Source organism: Cyrtonyx montezumae, unplaced genomic scaffold, assembly GCF_038088225.1.
Source record: "Cyrtonyx montezumae isolate F1298 unplaced genomic scaffold, pur_monq_1.0 scaffold_10, whole genome shotgun sequence".
Classification (NCBI taxonomy): domain Eukaryota; kingdom Metazoa; phylum Chordata; class Aves; order Galliformes; family Odontophoridae; genus Cyrtonyx; species Cyrtonyx montezumae.
The window spans coordinates 55441485-55459550 of record NW_027071826.1 but is presented as its reverse complement, the minus strand read 5'-3'; the positions used below and the strand labels follow the sequence as shown (position 1 = coordinate 55459550).

Here is an 18066-nt window from a genome sequence, read left to right as displayed (position 1 = left end):
TTTCCTCAGGGCATTACATCCTCACACCTCCTTCCTCATGGTGCTGTGACACCCCTTAAAGTATAAGCTCTCTAATTAGTACCAAGCCTTTTCCAATATAAAGAGTAGCATTACAGCAAATTACTGCATGAATCATTAATAATAATAGAAACGTTACTCCAGAAAGCAGCATGCAAAGCCTTATACAACACTTGTTATTATTATAGGGTACCCATTTGCTAAAAGCGTATATGGAAATAACTATCTTTCCATTCATAGTATATTAAGACCCCTCTCTTCCAAACGTCTGTCTGTCAAATACTACAACAGGTGTATACAAAAGCTAACATTTCTGACACACATTTTTCCCAGTCAAGTACCAATCCCAGTGGATGTGAGTATAAAAATACATTTCAGTAATTTCTCAGTAGTAAGACACTTAGAAAAAAATAAATACTTCCTTAAACTACTTGAAAACAATATGATTAACCCTTCACATTTCTGAAACAATGAGAATGATAACCTTTCTTACTTCCCTATTTATCAACTCTGCATTTTATTGGATTAACTAATTGTATCTGATTTTTAAAATACTCTTCAAAATAGAGTACATTTACAATGCGTAAGAATTGTCTCAATAGCTGATTTTAGATCTTGATTTTTTCCCAAATTCCTCTGAAGTACTAACAAGAAAAGATACTATGGCAAAAGATACTAAGCACATACCTAATCCTTAACATCACTCCCATCTTTCCACTAACACTGCTTGATATTCTACTTGATATTAGTCAATAGAATTGGATGTTCTATAAATACTGATCATATTGGTTATTTCTGCACTTCCCACTAGCTACAGTACCATGGTGTATCTCCATATTCTCTGTCAACATAGGATACAGTCTCATGTTTTTGATGTAATGTCTAGCATTTTGCCATTTAAAATTGAATGTTGCTCAGATTTAATGGCTTTTTTTTTTTAGAAATTACATAAAAATTGTATCAGCATGATTTATTTTTCATTAAGACTAATTTTCCACCAGATGTCATTGCATCGATGAATACTATGTCTGATTATGTTAAAACAACAACAACAATAAACAGTAGAATTTACTTATATGACATGACTGACATACCACGTTAGGAAAGTTCAACATAAACTGTACAAGTATCCTGGAAAAAAATATAAAGAGTTAATAGCCTTCAGGTAATATAACTTCACCAACAAAACAGAAACAAGGCATGAAAATACCAGAATACTTTGACTAAAAATAACCAGAATTTTTTCAGAAGAAAAATCTATTTTCTGGCACAAAGAAATTAAAATTCAAGGACCCTCCATATGAAAAGTTCACAGCTGAAAGTGTGGAGACTGTGAGAACAATAAAACCAATCCTGTAGAGATAAGAGCTCAGTAACTCATGCATTTCCATGATTGTGCAAATCCAACCTAAAAGGAATTGAAACCCTCACGAAAGGTAAAGGCTTCTACTCTTGTAAATGAAGGAGCATATTTACAATATCAGGTATACAGTGGCTTAACTCTTCAAAGAGTTCGTGTTCTAGAAATTAGATAGGAAAAATGTGATTTTTTTAAGCACAGTCTTAAGCATAAGGAATTTTAAAGTCTTCAGATAGTTTCTAGGATCTATATACAAACAACTGGTTGGTTTTGTCCTGAAGCACGTTCCTGAAAAGCACATAGCACTGCATTATAACTTTTCTAACCCTGTAGCAGAGACGCAATGTTTCCAGTCTAGAATTGGAATACACTTCAATATGGAATCTAAACTAAAAATAACTTTATCATTTATATTTAATATTTGTATTAAAAAATGTCTACTTAAGGTAACGTCTGTTGTCTCTAAGATGTCAACAGTAAATATTATTTGAAGAGGAATGTTGTATTTAATATTTAATAACATATATAATGAAAGTAGTGAAAAATATTGAAATTTCAGACATGCTCATCATCACTCAGCTGGTATTTCAGATTACTAATCTATGTTATCATGACCTAGCTTTACCAAAGAATTAAACAATATTCAAGTATTTGAATGAACAGTATACTGGAGCTGGTTAATCTAAATTTCAATTAGTTTGTGTCAATATAATCCTAAAAAGCTCCTGAGAGGTAATCAACATGAAAAGGATGTTTGATGAAAATCAAGTCTGGAATGATCCAGCATTCTTTTGAAAGCTAGTGAAGTAGTCACTTAGCTCAAAGTCAAAAATTGTATTTGCTTATTCTCTCTGCCAGTCTCCAGGTTCAAATTAAATCCTGCTGCAGATTTTATTCAAATAAGGATTTTTTTTTCCTGAAAAGATAAGTCAGAGGTCAAATAATTTAAAACACGCTGTTATGTAATCATTGTTAATATGCAAATGTAACAATGAACTTGTACAATAAAATACAAACCTATAGCTAAATCCAATTCATTCTGACTTCTTAAAAAATGTATTACCAGTTTTACTAGTTAGTATGCTCTCCAAATAGGAAACTGATGTCAGGAGTCACTTTCAAAATAAAAGTCACTGTTTACCTAAAACAACTCTTAATAAAGCATCATCTGCAAAGGAAAATACTCTGGAAGACCCACAGTATCTTGTTTGATGGGTTAATAATAATTCCATCCACACTTAAAACCTTTACTGGATCCACACATAGAATTTAGCATTGCAGGAATAACATAAATTATCTAGTACAAATCCTCCTGGTGTTTGCTCACTGCCTAAAATGTCCAAGTGTAACACAGTTGCCTTTTGAAGTACCTTTTTTCTCAAGACTCAGTCATTATTTAAAATCAATAAACATAAAATAACCAGGCTATCACACACATGTAAATATTTTCTCATATTTTTGTAAATATTAAAAAATATGTAAATATGTAAATATTTTTCTCATTCAAGATAAGAGATCAACCATGAATTCCTGGATTAGGCATAAGGTTATGATATCAATTTATTTAAGGTCAAGCTACTTTCATATAGATGTTCATTCAACAAATAAACAAACACAAATACATATATATACCTCAAGGATATTTACATATTGTGACTTCTTAAGCTTGTTTAAAAACATATGCCAGACTAAAACAGTCAGTTGACTTTGTTGTGTGACATCAACAGTCGTAAAGACACGTCCATCTCATTCAGCTGCCAAACTTAGACTGGCAATGTCAGAGTTCTGAGTTGAGGATAAAAGAAATACTTTAAATATATCAAAACCATGGTTTATAAAAGCTTTCATTTTTGTCCTTTTTGAAGAGATATATGTTTTGTATAATCAACCATACCCACTGAAGTAACTTATTTTACTGATTTTATTACTTCACCATTCGATGTTCTACCCTAATCAAAAAGAATTACAAAGATGTGGAAAACGTTTTCTAACAGTTTTTTTCCATTTTAGTTTTCTGTTTGACATTAAGTTAGCTTTCTGGAAAATGAAACTGTAGGAAATTATACAATTACGTAATGATCAATTTTCATCTCAGAGTTTTACAGCAGCTCTTAGCTTGGCCGACCTCGCTCTTGGGTTTGTTAGAATATCCTTGGTCTGGGGTGTGAGAACTTTTTTCTGCATAAGAGTCCACTTTGAGTTGGATTTCCCGTGGGGAAAGTCTTGTGCTTCTTCTTCTTTGGAGCAATTTTTCAGAGCCCGTCTTATCTTCTGCCTTGAGCCAAGATTGTACTTTTCTGTCATGTCTATTCCATGAAGAAAACGTTTGATGATACGATCTTCCAGTGAATGAAACGAGAGGGCTACAAGACGACCTCCAGGTTTTAGAAACTTCTCAGCTGTCTTCAGCCCGATAAAGAGTTCATGAAGCTCATCATTTACAAATATTCGCAGGGCTTGGAAAGTTTTGGTAGCAACATGTGTAGGTCTCTGAAGCAAGTCTTTTCGTGCATACAACGCTGATGCTGGAAAAGCACCTGTCAGACATTTGGAAAGCTGTATGTTACTATTTTGTTATTTCTACACTGATATTCTGACATTACTACACTTCTGCATGATGACTTTAAAGGAGTGTGTACTTACCACAGAACCCTGAGTGAGCTTCCTTCCTTCTTTTAAATACATAATTATCTTCTGCTTTAGATTCCCTCTCCTGAAAGTAAACCCTACTAAACTGAGCTGGCTTGCAGGTTTTCCTACAACTCACTGGTACTGCTTGCTCAAATGCTTCAAGTTAAAATGCAAAATGATAGCTGAAACCAAAACAGGGAAATAATGAAGATGGCTAGATAAATCCTACGTCTTACAACTCAACATAAATTCATTAGCTGTTTATGACAGTTCACTTTATGCTTTTAAGGCAAATTAAATATAAATACATATGTGTGTGTACATATATATATATATATATATATATATATACACTGGTATATAATATATACTGATTTTTAACTGTTACCTTCTTGCTTATAATACATTTATTCCCATGTAGAGATAAAAATGAAAACACTGTTTTCATTACAACTTCCCTACTGGTATTTTTCAATTCATTACTTAAAGCTTAAAGGAGATATTCTGGTTTGGGGATAAAAAAAAAAATTGACCACTAAACTAGTGTTCCTTCCACTGTTCATAAAAGTACCTTAAGACATTTAGAAAATGCAACTAACACTGTTGATTTTTGACACAGCAGAACATGTATGAGTTATTTGGAAGGAAAAAAAACACTAGTTCAGGCGACACTGGTGGCACTAAACTCTATAAAATCTGTTCCTGACCTTCCCCAGTGTTCTTATGAGTTATTCAAGTCTCTTCATAAAGAGACTGAACATTTGATGGAAACTCTAATATAGCCTCATTTGATGTATTTTAGGCTTGAATTTTCATTATCATAGTACAGAGCAAAGAACTGGAGATTTGATGGATCAAAGTAAAAAAAGTACAAGAGCCTAGAAGATCTGTGAAACCTGAGTAAACTTATCATCTATTATGTAAGTAAAAGCAGAAGTCATAGAAGCGCATAAATGGACATAATTATTTTTCCAAAGAAGGAGGCCATTAAAGATAAGACCATACAATGAGTATGCATTAAAAAGCCTTAATTTCATTGAAGTATTAAACTACAAAATTATAAAGGAATGGGTTTGAAATAATTGTAGTTCATAACTAATAACCAAGTAATTGACGTTCTACATAATGGAGAAAAGACAGAAGCGTGGTGCCTGTGAAACAAATTGACTGAATTCATATTTACAAAAGTGATCGAAGAAAATTTAATAGAAATACAATATTTCTATATTTCCACAAGTACGCTGTCACAAAATACCGCATTTCTTCGTAGTTTTAAAGGAAAGATTCTACTTATGACAGGGAACATAAATGTGCAGCATCACAAAAGCAAATGATCATTTCTATTCAGCAAAGAGAGAAGTCAATAATGAGATTTAAAATTTCAGTCATTATCAACAAGTCATTATAGTATTTGTGATGCATCCAAGATGTGCTTCTGCATACACAGTTTTCACAGCCACAATCCCTACCTCCTCTGACCCTAGTGACAAGAATGCCCGAATTAACTGAAAAACACCGCCGCCGCTCTTCCCATTACAGTTGTCTGAATGCTTCAAGACAGGAAGTGGCAGTGGGATCCATTTATCTCAGCACACTCTATTACTCAGGGACACGTGGCTTTAAACTCTGCTTCACAATCCAAATAAAGTAGATTTAAAGTATATAATCTCTGGGAACTTGGCTCCCTTGTCATTTGCAGACTCCTAGAAAGTTATATTAGACAGCTGACATCATTTCTGTTTTCTAGACCATTGTATTCTGTTCTTTCTGTAAATCATAAAAGGAACACTACGTTTTGGAGTAAAAAGGCTTACAAAATAAGGGCCTGGGCAAGATGAGAACTTAATCTCAGAAGATACCCTAAAAAAACAGCTGACACACCAAGCCTGTAGAGCCTGGCACACCATCTCTTTCCACACTTTTTACACATCTAAAAACAGGCTCTGATTTAAAAATGGACTGCTTTAACCAGACATTGATTGCCGTTTATTTGTGAAGAAAACTGTCTCTTCATGCTTAACATAAAGACATCGCGGATGGAGGAAAATTAAGTATTTTCTTTAACTGGGCAACTAGTAGCTAGAAATACAAGGAGTTTGCTCAAAACTCTTGAGTAGGTACCAAACAAAATGTCAGGGTTAAAATTAATGTATTATATGCATATAATGTATTCAAAATGCATATAATGTATTCAAAAACCACATGAGAATATGCATACTTCAATACCAAATGACAAAACATACATGGCCCTGTATTAGACCTGTCTTACGTTTCAGTCAGAGTACAATCCCCTTTCTCTTGACACTTGCTGAAAAATTTACAGCTGTGTCATCAAGAGCATCAGTTTTACACTTTCAATTTTGGGCTGTTTCTATCCATAGCTGGTGTTCATCTCTCACAGTAGATCTCCAGAATTTTTTGCTGTTGTATTTTTTAACAGCCTAACTATTTCAGCAGCCTAAATGTTCTCTGAAAAAATATTGCTGGCTTTCTGTGAATAAGCTATTTCTGATATTATAAGTGTATTCCAGCTTCCTAAGTTATCACAGATAAAAATGAAGTCAACTCACAAGAGCACAGAATGAAATTTCAGTACACAACTGACAGTGTTTATTGACTGGAAGCCTAGAATAAGATCTCTTACTTTAATCTCCACAGTCAATCTCACTGGAATTTCAGTGAAATATTCGAAGTCTTTGGTTTTGTGTCATCAGAATATCCTTTCGTGAATGAACAGGATGATATAAAGATCTACTCAAAATTATTTTCTAAAAGTTATACCCTAATCTCTGGTAAGATTTTTGGTATTTTGCAATTGAAATATTGAGAAAATAAACTACAGAAATATTCACCTTATCAGCTGAATATTACATATCTTAAAAAGGTTCTATTACCTGTAATTGTCCAACTCAATCCAACTGTCTATAATTGTTCAATATGCTTGAGTGCAATGCCTGCAGTAATCTTCTATGACAATTAGTTTTGTTTCAAAATACCTATAAACTAGGAAGTAAATTTGAGAAGTGAATCCTTGCAACACATATTTATGTGAAACTCGGAAGGGAAATAAACAAATTAAAAGTCTACTATATTCTGTATATTAAAATGTTACAAGCCTCAGATGAATGTGTGCAAACAGCATCTTTGGACATTTATATTGATACAGAGCACAAATTCAGGAAACTGGATAATAAATATAGCCACTGAGTTGTTTTATGCAACCAAAAACTCAAGTGTGATAGCTTATTGATTTGTCTTCAGAGAACACTATCAACTAATAAATATAATTTGTGGTAGTGATTTCTGTCTCACATATGGACCTTCATCTCTTATATTAAAGACAGAAGATATAATCTATGTGCCAATTTTTTCTACCCCACTCTTAGCCCCCTAGTGTTGTTAAACAAAATCTACCTGCACTTTCTGCTGAGGCAAAAATCTCTCACCCACTCCCCCTCCAATTACCATGGCACCAATAGAAAATCCTTCATAGTAACAGGCTGTACAATGTACAAAAATACATATATAAAGAACTGCATGGGAAGCTTGCAAAATGAATTTCATTCATAAAAACACCACGCTTCTGGCTAGATAACTGGTTTGAATTCCCAGTGAGAGAAATTACCATTTTTAGTTTTGGGATGCCCTGATGCGACTTACACTTTAAAAATGTAACAGATTCACAAGTTAAAGTGTATTGAAATTCTTAATCTTGTGAATGAAATTAGCAACGTGCTACGCCTGTCAATACGAACTACTAAAGTCCCCAGAGTGCATGAGTGTGGGAGAGTTTAAAAATTAATTCAGATTGTGCACCTGTTTGCAGGAAATAGTCTGTTGAATAAGAATTGCATTTAATAAGTTTCTGTGACGCAACTAATGTCCTTTTGTCTAGGCTCCCTCAGTACAACATTAATTCACGCTCTTCTGAAATTCAGGCAATATTACAAATTCCAAACTGATAAAGTCTACAAACACGGAACAATCTGAATGAGATTGGCTTTACCTATTAAAGTTTTTAAACCATCCAGGTTTCTTTAATATCTCATCATCATCTCCTTTAAAGTTAAGTCCAAAAGGACAACACAATCTCAAAATGACACATTAATAGATCACACAGCTAAACGTCATTAAGAAAAATACCAAATGTGAAAGCAAACAACAAGATAAATTATATTACCCTCTGGAAAAAATAATTGAGAGTAGAATAGAAAAAAAACCATTAAAATTCATGTTGAAAAAACTTCATAATTTCTAACCAATTTTCCCACACATCCAGTTAATTCTACAGTTTCAGAACAGAACTCAAAGAGCTTCAGCAACAGCCATCTGAAATGTTACTTAATTGACTTACACACCTCTATTTACAGATGTTCTGTTAAGAACCTCTCTTCATTGTCACAGATATTCCTGTGAAAATTGTCAACAGCAAACTGCTGGAGAAAGAGATCATGTTCACATCAGTAATAAAAAATAATTCCTCCTTTTTCCCCACGTAAACTCTAGACTCCATAGAACACTCAAAAATCTCCCTACATAAATGGATCAGAAGCTTTTACAAGTACTTTTTTTTTTTTTTTCTGGTAGGGTCCTATTCAATGGCATAGTATGTAGAAAGATGACTTCCAGGCTCTATGCCAACAGTTAGAAGGACTTGTTTTCTTGAATTGCAAACAAAAGACTGTAAGAAATGTGTTGATACCTGGGCTAGCCTCAAGCTGTTGTAGGCAAACTTGACATACATATCTATTTATAATTTTTTTACGCTGTACCTTAACATTACAGCTCTTGCCAATACAAACTTTAGAAGTGTCTGATTGTCATGCCACTGCTGTGGAGGTGGGTGTTGTTTTTTTAACCAGTTGTATCCTTCAAATTCATCTCCCAGTGAATTAATAATAGCAATATATTCTCTAACTCCTTACTTACTTTTTGTTTCCTGGGTGGACTAGAAGACTAGCACTTGCCTTTTCCAGTTTCAGTCTAGAACAAATGTAGCTCGAATTCACTGGGATTCACTTATCAGCCAGCACTTAACACTGAAGTTTGGAGTTTTAGAAAATCTGAATTCATATCAAATAAAAGCATGAAAAAATAGGGACTCTATGTGAATTATCAGATATTCAAATCAACAAAGAGACTGATAGAAACACCCAGTCTCACTGACTAAGTTTTTTTGCTTGTATTCTAGTTTCTTAACCAGGCAGAAAATGTTTCTGTCCTGGAGAGAAAATTGTGTTCTGATAGAATCTGGAAAATTTAAAACACAAGTTTTTTGTTTTTTTTTTTTTTTTTTACAATAATGATTTATTTATGTATTTATTTTTAAGGACTTGGCATTTAACTAATAAGTCATAGAGCTTAATCTGCTTACTTCCTTAACTAGTCAAGGTTTTCTGAGCTGGGATTCTACAGCTGTATTCTCTGGTCCTTTAGTCACTGTTAACCTCAATATCTTCATGGGTATCATTTTTTCAGAAGAACTGATTATAAATAGAGATGTTAAACTTACCAACAACTTTATTAATGTATAATCAGTTCAAAAACTAGGATGTACCCCTGATCTTTACTGGGGAAATCAAATTAAAACTGTAAAAATTTCTACCCAAACAGGGATAAATGTAGTGGTTCTAAAATTGTTTTAATTACTCAATACTTCACAAAAAGTTCAAAACACATATTTACTGTTTTGGCAGGTAAATCCTGGATTAACTTTCCTTGGCATGGATAGTATAAAATGCCTTCCTGATTCACATATTAAGCTGCTCTTCAAATATATTAGAGTTCAACGTGACAAAAACCCTGCCACTGAGGCAGAAAGTTAGAACATGAATGGATTGTCGAATTACAGAGTGGTTGAGGTTAGATGGGACCAAGTCCAACCCCACTACTTCAAGCAGAAGACAGTAGTCTAGACATGGCCTCACCAGGGCAGAGTTGGAGAGGAGGATCACCTCAGCCTGCCGGTATGCTGCTCTTCCCAATGTACTCCAAGATCCCATTGGACTTCCTGACCACAAGGGCACACTGTTGGATTATGGCATGCCTGGTGTCCACCAGACACCCAGGTTATTCTCCACAGGACTGCTATCCAGTAGGTCAGCCCCCAGACTGTACTGGTGTGCATAGAATTCCTTCCTATACACAGGACCCTGAACTTGACCTTGTTGAACTTCATGATGCTTTTCCCTGCCCATTTATCTAAGGTCTCTTGCAAATGTAGTCCTCTGGTGTATCTGCCAGATACCCAGTTTGGTATCATCAGCAGACTTAGTGAGGGTGCTCTCTGTGCCTTCACTCATGCCATTGATGAATAAGGCGAACAGGACCAGCCTCAGTACGGACCCCTGGGGGACACCACTAGCTACAGTCCTCCAATCAGACTCAGTGTTATTGATCATAATAGCCTGAGACTTGCCATTCAATCTTAACCCATCTTGCTATCACTATTTTTCAAGTCTTCAGAATACAGATGGAAATTTTAACGTTTAGTAATGAATAGTGTTACATTTGGATAACCGTTTTAAATTTCTAAATTCAGTTCTTGATAATTTATAGCTATTAGTTGACAAGACCAATAATTTTCAATTCTTGGATAAATAAAAAACATCTCAACAGTATATAATAGAATGTTAAGGCACAGTATATGTATCTTACTTTTCCTTGGAAAATTTTATTCAAGAACACAAACGTGAAGGTTTACAGTGTGAGAACAGCTGCTGCCTAACTACATTTTGTTCATGCTATTTACAGTTAAGAGCAGGTAAGATGAAGTGTTTCAATAGGTGCTTCAGGCTGCTCTAGTTGGCATTCACAAGATGAAGTAAGCTACGTATTGCTTTACTTTTTGCATCCTCATTCTTTAAGTAGAGAGAACAAATCTAATTTCATTCATAATTGGAAACTGCTATGGTACTTCCCCTCAAAATATTAAAAGGCAAAAATTTAAAACAACGAGATGCATATGACGTATCTGATATTTGAATGCTGGGACAAAAAATTCCCTAGGCTGCTGTCATTCTGTGTCTCAACTTGGTAGGCAAAATGATAAATCACTCTGTGTAAAATCTATTATTAAACTAATCGGCAAAATACAGTATAACAAGTGGGGGCTTACAGGGGAAAAAAGCAAAAAAAGGAGAGCTGACATCAGAGCAGAATAGGCAGGATCAGATACTGCATGATTTCAAGTACAAATAGATCCCTCTGGGACTTTGGGGATTAATATTTTTTTCTCTCTCAGCCACTGTGAAGAATTAATGAGGGTACCTGCAACAATGCTTGCAAGCTGCTGAGTTCTGGTGATGGGATATATGCTGCGTGCCTGAACGATGGCTGAAGCGATTTTCTTGGCGTGCTTCTCCTCCCCGTATGTTCTCAGGATGGACGCAAGTGCCTGTTGATCTAAAGCATTCACAACATCAGCAGCAGTGGGCATGTCAGGGTACCTACGCACAAGAAGAGCCAATTAGTTCACTGACGTCAGTTTTCATTGACAAGAGGTGAAGCTTCATAGCTTTGAGACAAAGTCAAACACACACACTGCATACAAGTGCCTTTGAGGTTTTCAAGTAAGAGACAGCATACCTATGAAAATGTACTTCTTGCTACTTGAAGTGAGTTTGTTCTTTAATATCAATTAAAACAGCTGAAACTGCCAGGTATGATCATAAACTACTTCTAATGAGTTGACAAGGATAAATGTATTTCATTATCACGTTAAACTGGAAATGCTGTGAGACAGTTCCTATTTTGACAGCTTTAGGATAAACACGCCCCTTACAGGTTTGTTTCAGTTACCTTGCAATAAATATTTCAAGGAAATTTTCTTTCACATCTCCTGCTATGAAAATTGCTTACAAAAATAATTCAACTTTACTTTTCACTGAGGCATAAAAATTTATCTCCAAATATTGTTTTTGAGAGAATACAAATGCCCCAATATTACAAATGAAAGGAATTATTAGAATTGAAGGGGTATAAGTCATACATATGTATTTATTTTTAATCAGTACCACTTTACTATTGAAACAGTTCAAAGTATTAACTGGTCATCATCTAAGGATTGACTAACGTGAAGAAAACATGCAAACTACTCAATCAGTTCTCTCCTAGAAAGACAGTAGCACACTGAATATTCTTCAGGCACTCATTACTTCCCTGCAGAATCTTAAAAAAAAGATAACAAAACTCAGATATCAGAAGCAAGGTGTATCATAGCAACAACTGTTGCAGAAGGCTTTTGTTATGCCACAAGTAGCCTTTGTTCTTATATACTGTTACACATATGTATCCTCATGATGCAAACACAAGTCTGCAGTTCAGGCTCTTGCGATCAGAGAGCTGAATCCCAGTAGGATCATGTGAGATTTTTAGACAAAAATACAAAAAAAGGAGAATCAAGATATTTGCTGTGTTAAGTCAACATTAATGTGACAGAACAATTGCTTAGAAACAGAGGTTTCCCATAGGCTCTACGTGAACTATGAAAGACCAAATCACATTTCCTAAGACTACATGTTCATCAAAACAAAAGGCAAATATTTTTTCATACTCCCGGTAGTAATATATTATGCAATTACTGCCATCACCTATGCAACACAGATCTTTGTCATTTTCACATAAAAAGCACAACACTACAGGAATATGTTAGGTCATTTGCAAATGAAAACTGCTGAGTGTAATTCCATACTCCTAAATGAACTCAGCACCAATACTGATTATTTTGAACATAAGTGATTCATTTAGTGATTTTTAACAATTAAATAAGTCTTACAATATAAAATGAAACTATTGAGACTGCTAAGGAAAGTGCAACGGTATAACATGGTAGCATATTAAAAGCAACATTACTATCTGATTTTAACTGCTGGATATCACCAATAAGATATATATACATATATATATTTAGACTTAAGTTGATGTTTCTTTTACAGAGAAGTAAATGGGTTAGGCAGTCCCTGTAGAAAGGAGAGAGCAACTGAATGTGGCCAAGTGACCATTCCATGAAAAGTAAGCACAACAAAAAAAGGAAAGGGCATGTAGTAATTGTGAGAAAGAAACATAGTCAAGATTCTAATTATTAAAAATTAAAAGTTTTATAGCAAAAGACAGTATATTTGAGCAAAATTAGGTGTGGTTTTATTACGTGAATTTTTCAGTTTAAGACAAAATGAAATAGACAGTATTACTGAGCACTCAGTTTTTGAGTTCCAAGGATAAATATTTTATTAACAGGTACCTGTCATTATCCATCCTCATGTCCAAAGGTCCATCCTTCTGCAGTGAAAAACCTCTTTCAGGTGTATCAAATTGCATAGAAGAACATCCAGCATCCAAGAGAACTCCATCTAGAGTTCCAGGCTCAATTCCTGATGAGATTAACAACGCCTCTGACTGGCTAAACTGTCCTAGAAGAGCTTGAATCTGTTTCCTGTAATAAAATCACAAATAAAAACTCTCAATTTTAACAGTGCAGTGTTTCCACCTCACATAGAAAGAATTAGTAATGCTCACTTGTCTCTGAGGTAAATAGCATTATCCCCAAAGTAACAGTTTAGATACTTCTCACATGCCATCATGCAAGACTGATCCTACTCACTCATCAGTGGTTATTAAGCTTGTCTTACTTCCTTCATTCTTATTCTCAGAGTATTCAAAATGCTCACAACAAATCAGAAACCTGATAAAATTTCGTTTTTCAGCATGGAGGAACTCAGAGTCATCTTCCATATCCAATGGGAATTCTCTGACCATCACAGCATTCCTTAACCTGCACATAACTCTTAGCGTTATGGGATGCCAAAATGCAGAAAAAAAATGAATGGTTCTCAAACCTAGATAAAAGCAGGCAATGTGTAATATGACTGCCCAAGCCTGTGATTGCTGCTCTTCTGTCAGGAAAACAATCCTTAGTTCTTGCCATTGGACAAATACTCATTTTTATGGTAACTGTCAATTCAAAACGAATTGGGCAAAATTAGATACAACAAGCAAATAAAAAAATCACAGAATTGTTTTAATTCAGACACCTAAACAGTGCAGAGAACAGAGTTTTATATTCTTTTTTGTGCTTTGTATTGTTTTTTCTGATATGGGCTGGATACGTGCTCTTCAGTCTAATACTCATATTACTACAAGACAGTTGAGTTAACTTGCATCACTGTTCAAGTTACATGGGCAGTGTGAGTGGTTGGTGAGCACAATCCCTTGCTACAAAAGGATGCTGCTTGTATGTTGTTTGAGAAGTCAGCATTATAGACAATTTGGAAAAACAAACAAATAAACCTGTAAAAAAAAAAAACACACACATGAAACATAACTATGCCAAAACATCAGCTTAAGTCTAATCTATTTTTCAGGTCAGTTTAAACCCATCACAACTGGTATTATATCTTTTTAGTTGACACCAGAGAAAGCAGCTTTAAAAGACCTCAAGAAAAGGAGGGAATCGGAACTGTTTTTTGTACCCGTGCAATTAGAGTGAGGAAATGCTAAAAGGGAAAAAGAAAGAAAATACTCCATTAAAAGGAGGATATTATGAACACATAACCATATGGAAGAACATTCATGTATATAACAGTATCCTCAATAGAGCACAATGAATCTACTTACTTAACATAGCTCAAAAACTGGGAAATACCTTGAGTGAACAAATTTCATGAGAGATATCATGTTCACACATACACACTCCTGAATTGAGTACTGTCCAGTATATAATTAAATGCAACTACTCAGTTTAATGAGAACTGAATTCCTGAAAAGCACAATGATCTACTTAAACAAATTCAGCTTAATTTCAGCTAAACAGTTACAGCTTTTAGATTACATTTCACATAATCACAGAACTGTGGGGGTTGGAAGGGACCTCTGGAGATCATTGAGTCCAACCCCCTGCCAAAGCAGCTCCCCAGCCCAGATTGCACAGGTAGGCGTCCAGGTGGGTCTGAACATCTCCAGAGAAGGAGACTCCACCCCCTCTCAGTGCAGACTGTGCCACCGCTCCGTCACTGTACTGCGAAGAAGTTCCCATGCATGTCTGAGCAGAACTTGCTATGCTTCCGTTTGTGGCCATTTCACCTCATCCTATCACCACACACTGCAGAGAAGAGTCCAGCCTCATCCCTTTGCCTCCCACTCCTTAGATATTTTTAGATGAGGATCAGATCCCCCAAGTCTTCTTTTTTCAAGGCTGAACAAACCCAGGTCTCTCAGCCTTCCCTCATAAGGGAGGTGTTACACACCCTTTATCATCTCTGTAGCCCTCTCTGTTGGACAATTTTGACAATTTTCTCCCTGACTTTTTTGTACCAGGGAGCCCAGAACTGGACACAGTACTCCAGGTGAAGCCTCACCAGGGCAGAGAAGAAGGACAGGATCACTTTCCTGGACCTGCTGGTCACACTCTTCTTAATGCACCCCAAGATCCTATTGTCCTTCTTGGTCACCAGGGCACACTGCTGGCTCATGGCCAGCCTGTCATCCACCAGGACACCCAGGTCTCTCTCCTCAGAGCTCCTCTCCAGCAGCTCATCCCCCAGCCTGTACCAGTGCATGCGGTTAATCCTCCCTAGGTGCAAGACTGTACACTTGCTCTTGTTAAATCTCATCTGGTTCCTCTCTTCCAACTCTCCAGCTTGCCCAGGTCTCGCTGATCCTGGTAGCTGTGAAACAACACAGTACTGTGCTGTGGTCATTAAAAATATATATATTCTAAAGTATATTTGCATCTTTCTTTAAAGAAATATTATGAAATTTCTAGCAACAGTTTACGTTCAACCTTTGTGATTAAGAAAAGGTAGATGAATGCAAATTTGATGTAAGTTGAAATTTACTGCTTGGAGAAAGATGCTTCAGATGGAAAACGTTGCAGAGTTCACAAATAAAGGTTGAAAAAAATTAGATGGACATTTTGATGTCAGCCTTTCAGCTGTGTGACAACATAGCCTTTGTATGTAACCTGTATGTTACATGATTAATTATACTCCCAAAGTGGATTCAGGTGTCCAAGTGAACATAAATCATGAGTAAAAGCAGGTGCATTTCATGAGATTATAATAACTAGATTAAAACCTTCAGCTCTTCAAGTTATTTGTGTATCAGAAGAAACTTCAAGCACCTTTGTTATCTCAATATTTTAATTAAACCAAATACAAAGCTATGAGAGACCATTGATAACCTTATGAAAAGAAAGATATATCAACTTTTTTTTTTTTTCTTTTAATAGAAAGGTAACAATACAGGCAGAAAATTAGAAATGCTAAAGCCCAGCTTGAAATTAGGCTGGCTACTGCTGTAAAGGAGAACAGGAAACCCTTTTACAAATATATTAACAGCAGGAGAAAAACTAAGGAAAATTTCCCTCCTTTACTCAACGAGGCAGGCAATATAACCACAGATGATAAGGAAAAGGCTGAGGTTCTCAATGCCTTCTTCACATCTGTCTTTAATAGACAGGACAGTTATCCACATGGTACTTGCCCTGACCTGGAAGTCCGGGACGGGGTGCATAATGCACCCCCTGTGATTCAAGCAGAGACGGTCAGAGATCTTCTCCTCCATCTGAACTGCCACAAGTCCATGGGGCCAGATGGGATCCACCCAAGGGTGCTGAGGGAGCTAGCAGAGGTGATTGCCGAGCCACTTTCTGCCATCTATCAGCATTCCTGGTTATCTGGAGAGGTCCCACAAGATTGGAGGCTTGCCGATGTGACTCCCATCTTCAAGAAAGGCCGTAAGGAAGACCCGGGGAACTACAGGCCTGTCAGCCTGACCTCGGTATCAGGGAAAGTTATGGAACAGATGATATTGAGGGAGATCACACGACATGTGCAGGGCAATAAAGGGATCAGACCCAGCCAGCACGGGTTCACCAGGGGCAGGTCGTGCTTGTCCAACCTCATCTCCTTCTATGACTGGGTGACCAGACAGGTAGATGAGGGAAAGGCTGTTGATGTAGTCTACCTGGACTTCAGCAAGGCCTTTGACACGGTCTCCCACAGTATTCTCCTAAGGAAACTGGCAGCCCGTGGTGTGGACAGGTTCACTCTTCTCTGGGTGGAGAACTGGCTGGAGGGCCGTGCCCAGAGGGTAGTGGTTAATGGAGTTAAGTCCAGCTGGCGTCCTGTAACGAGTGGTGTCCCCCAAGGGTCTGTTTTGGGGCCCATCTTGTTTAATATCTTTATTGATGACCTAGATGAGGGAATTGAGTGTACCCTCAGTAAGTTTGCAGATGACACAAAGCTGGGAGGATGTGTCAAACTGCCTGAGGGTAGGGAGGCCCTCCAGAGGGATTTGGATAGGCTGAACAGCTGGGCTGAGCAAAATGGGATGAGGTTCAATAAGACCAAGTGCCGGGTCCTGCACTTTGGCCACAATAACCCCATGCAATGCTATAGGCTTGGGGCAGAATGGCTTGAAGAATGCAGAGAGGAAAAGGACCTGGGGGTGTTGGTTGATGCTCGGCTCAACATGAGCCGGCAGTGTGCCCAGGTGGCCAAGAAGGCCAACAGCATCCTGGCCTGTATTAGAAATAGTGTAGCCAGCAGGAGCAGGGAGGTGATCATCCCCCTGTACTCAGCTCTGGTGCGGCCCCACCTCGAGTACTGTGTTCAGTTTTGGGCCCCTCACTACAAGAAGGACATTGAGGCCCTGGAGCGTGTTCAGAGAAGGGCAACAAAACTGGTGAGGGGCCTGGAGCACAAGTCTTATGAGGAGCGGCTGAGGGAGCTGGGATTGTTTAGTCTGGAGAAGAGGAGGCTCAGAGGTGACCTTATAGCACTCTACCACTTCCTGAAGGGGGGTTGTGGTGAGGAGGGGGTAGGCCTCTTCTCCCTGATAAGTAATGATAGGACGAGAGGGAATGGCCACAAGTTGCGCCAGGGAAGATTTAGATTAGACCTCAGGAAGCATTTCTTTTCTGAAAGAGTGGTCAGGCACTGGAATGGCCTGCCTAGGGAGGTGGTTGAGGCACCATCCCTAGCGCTGTTCAAGAAGCGTTTAGATGAGGTGCTTAAGGACTTAATTTAGTAGTTGGGTAGAGATAGTGATAGGAGGAT

The 18066-nt window shown here is 36.9% G+C and overlaps 1 protein-coding gene across 1 annotated transcript in view; it reads right to left on the bottom strand.

Annotated features, from left to right (window-relative positions):
- Positions 1-3232: 3232 nt before the first annotated feature.
- The window catches only part of METTL15 (methyltransferase 15, mitochondrial 12S rRNA N4-cytidine), an 87373-nt gene continuing 72539 nt past the window's right edge, over positions 3233-18066 (bottom strand). Inside the window, exons 4-6 of the mRNA XM_065755426.1 lie at positions 13251-13442; positions 11279-11457; positions 3233-3915 (exon numbers count right to left, since the gene is read on the bottom strand). Coding sequence (XP_065611498.1) covers positions 3470-3915; positions 11279-11457; positions 13251-13442 — 817 coding nt within the window. The 3' untranslated portion in view covers positions 3233-3469. The remainder of the gene's footprint in view (positions 3916-11278; positions 11458-13250; positions 13443-18066) is intronic.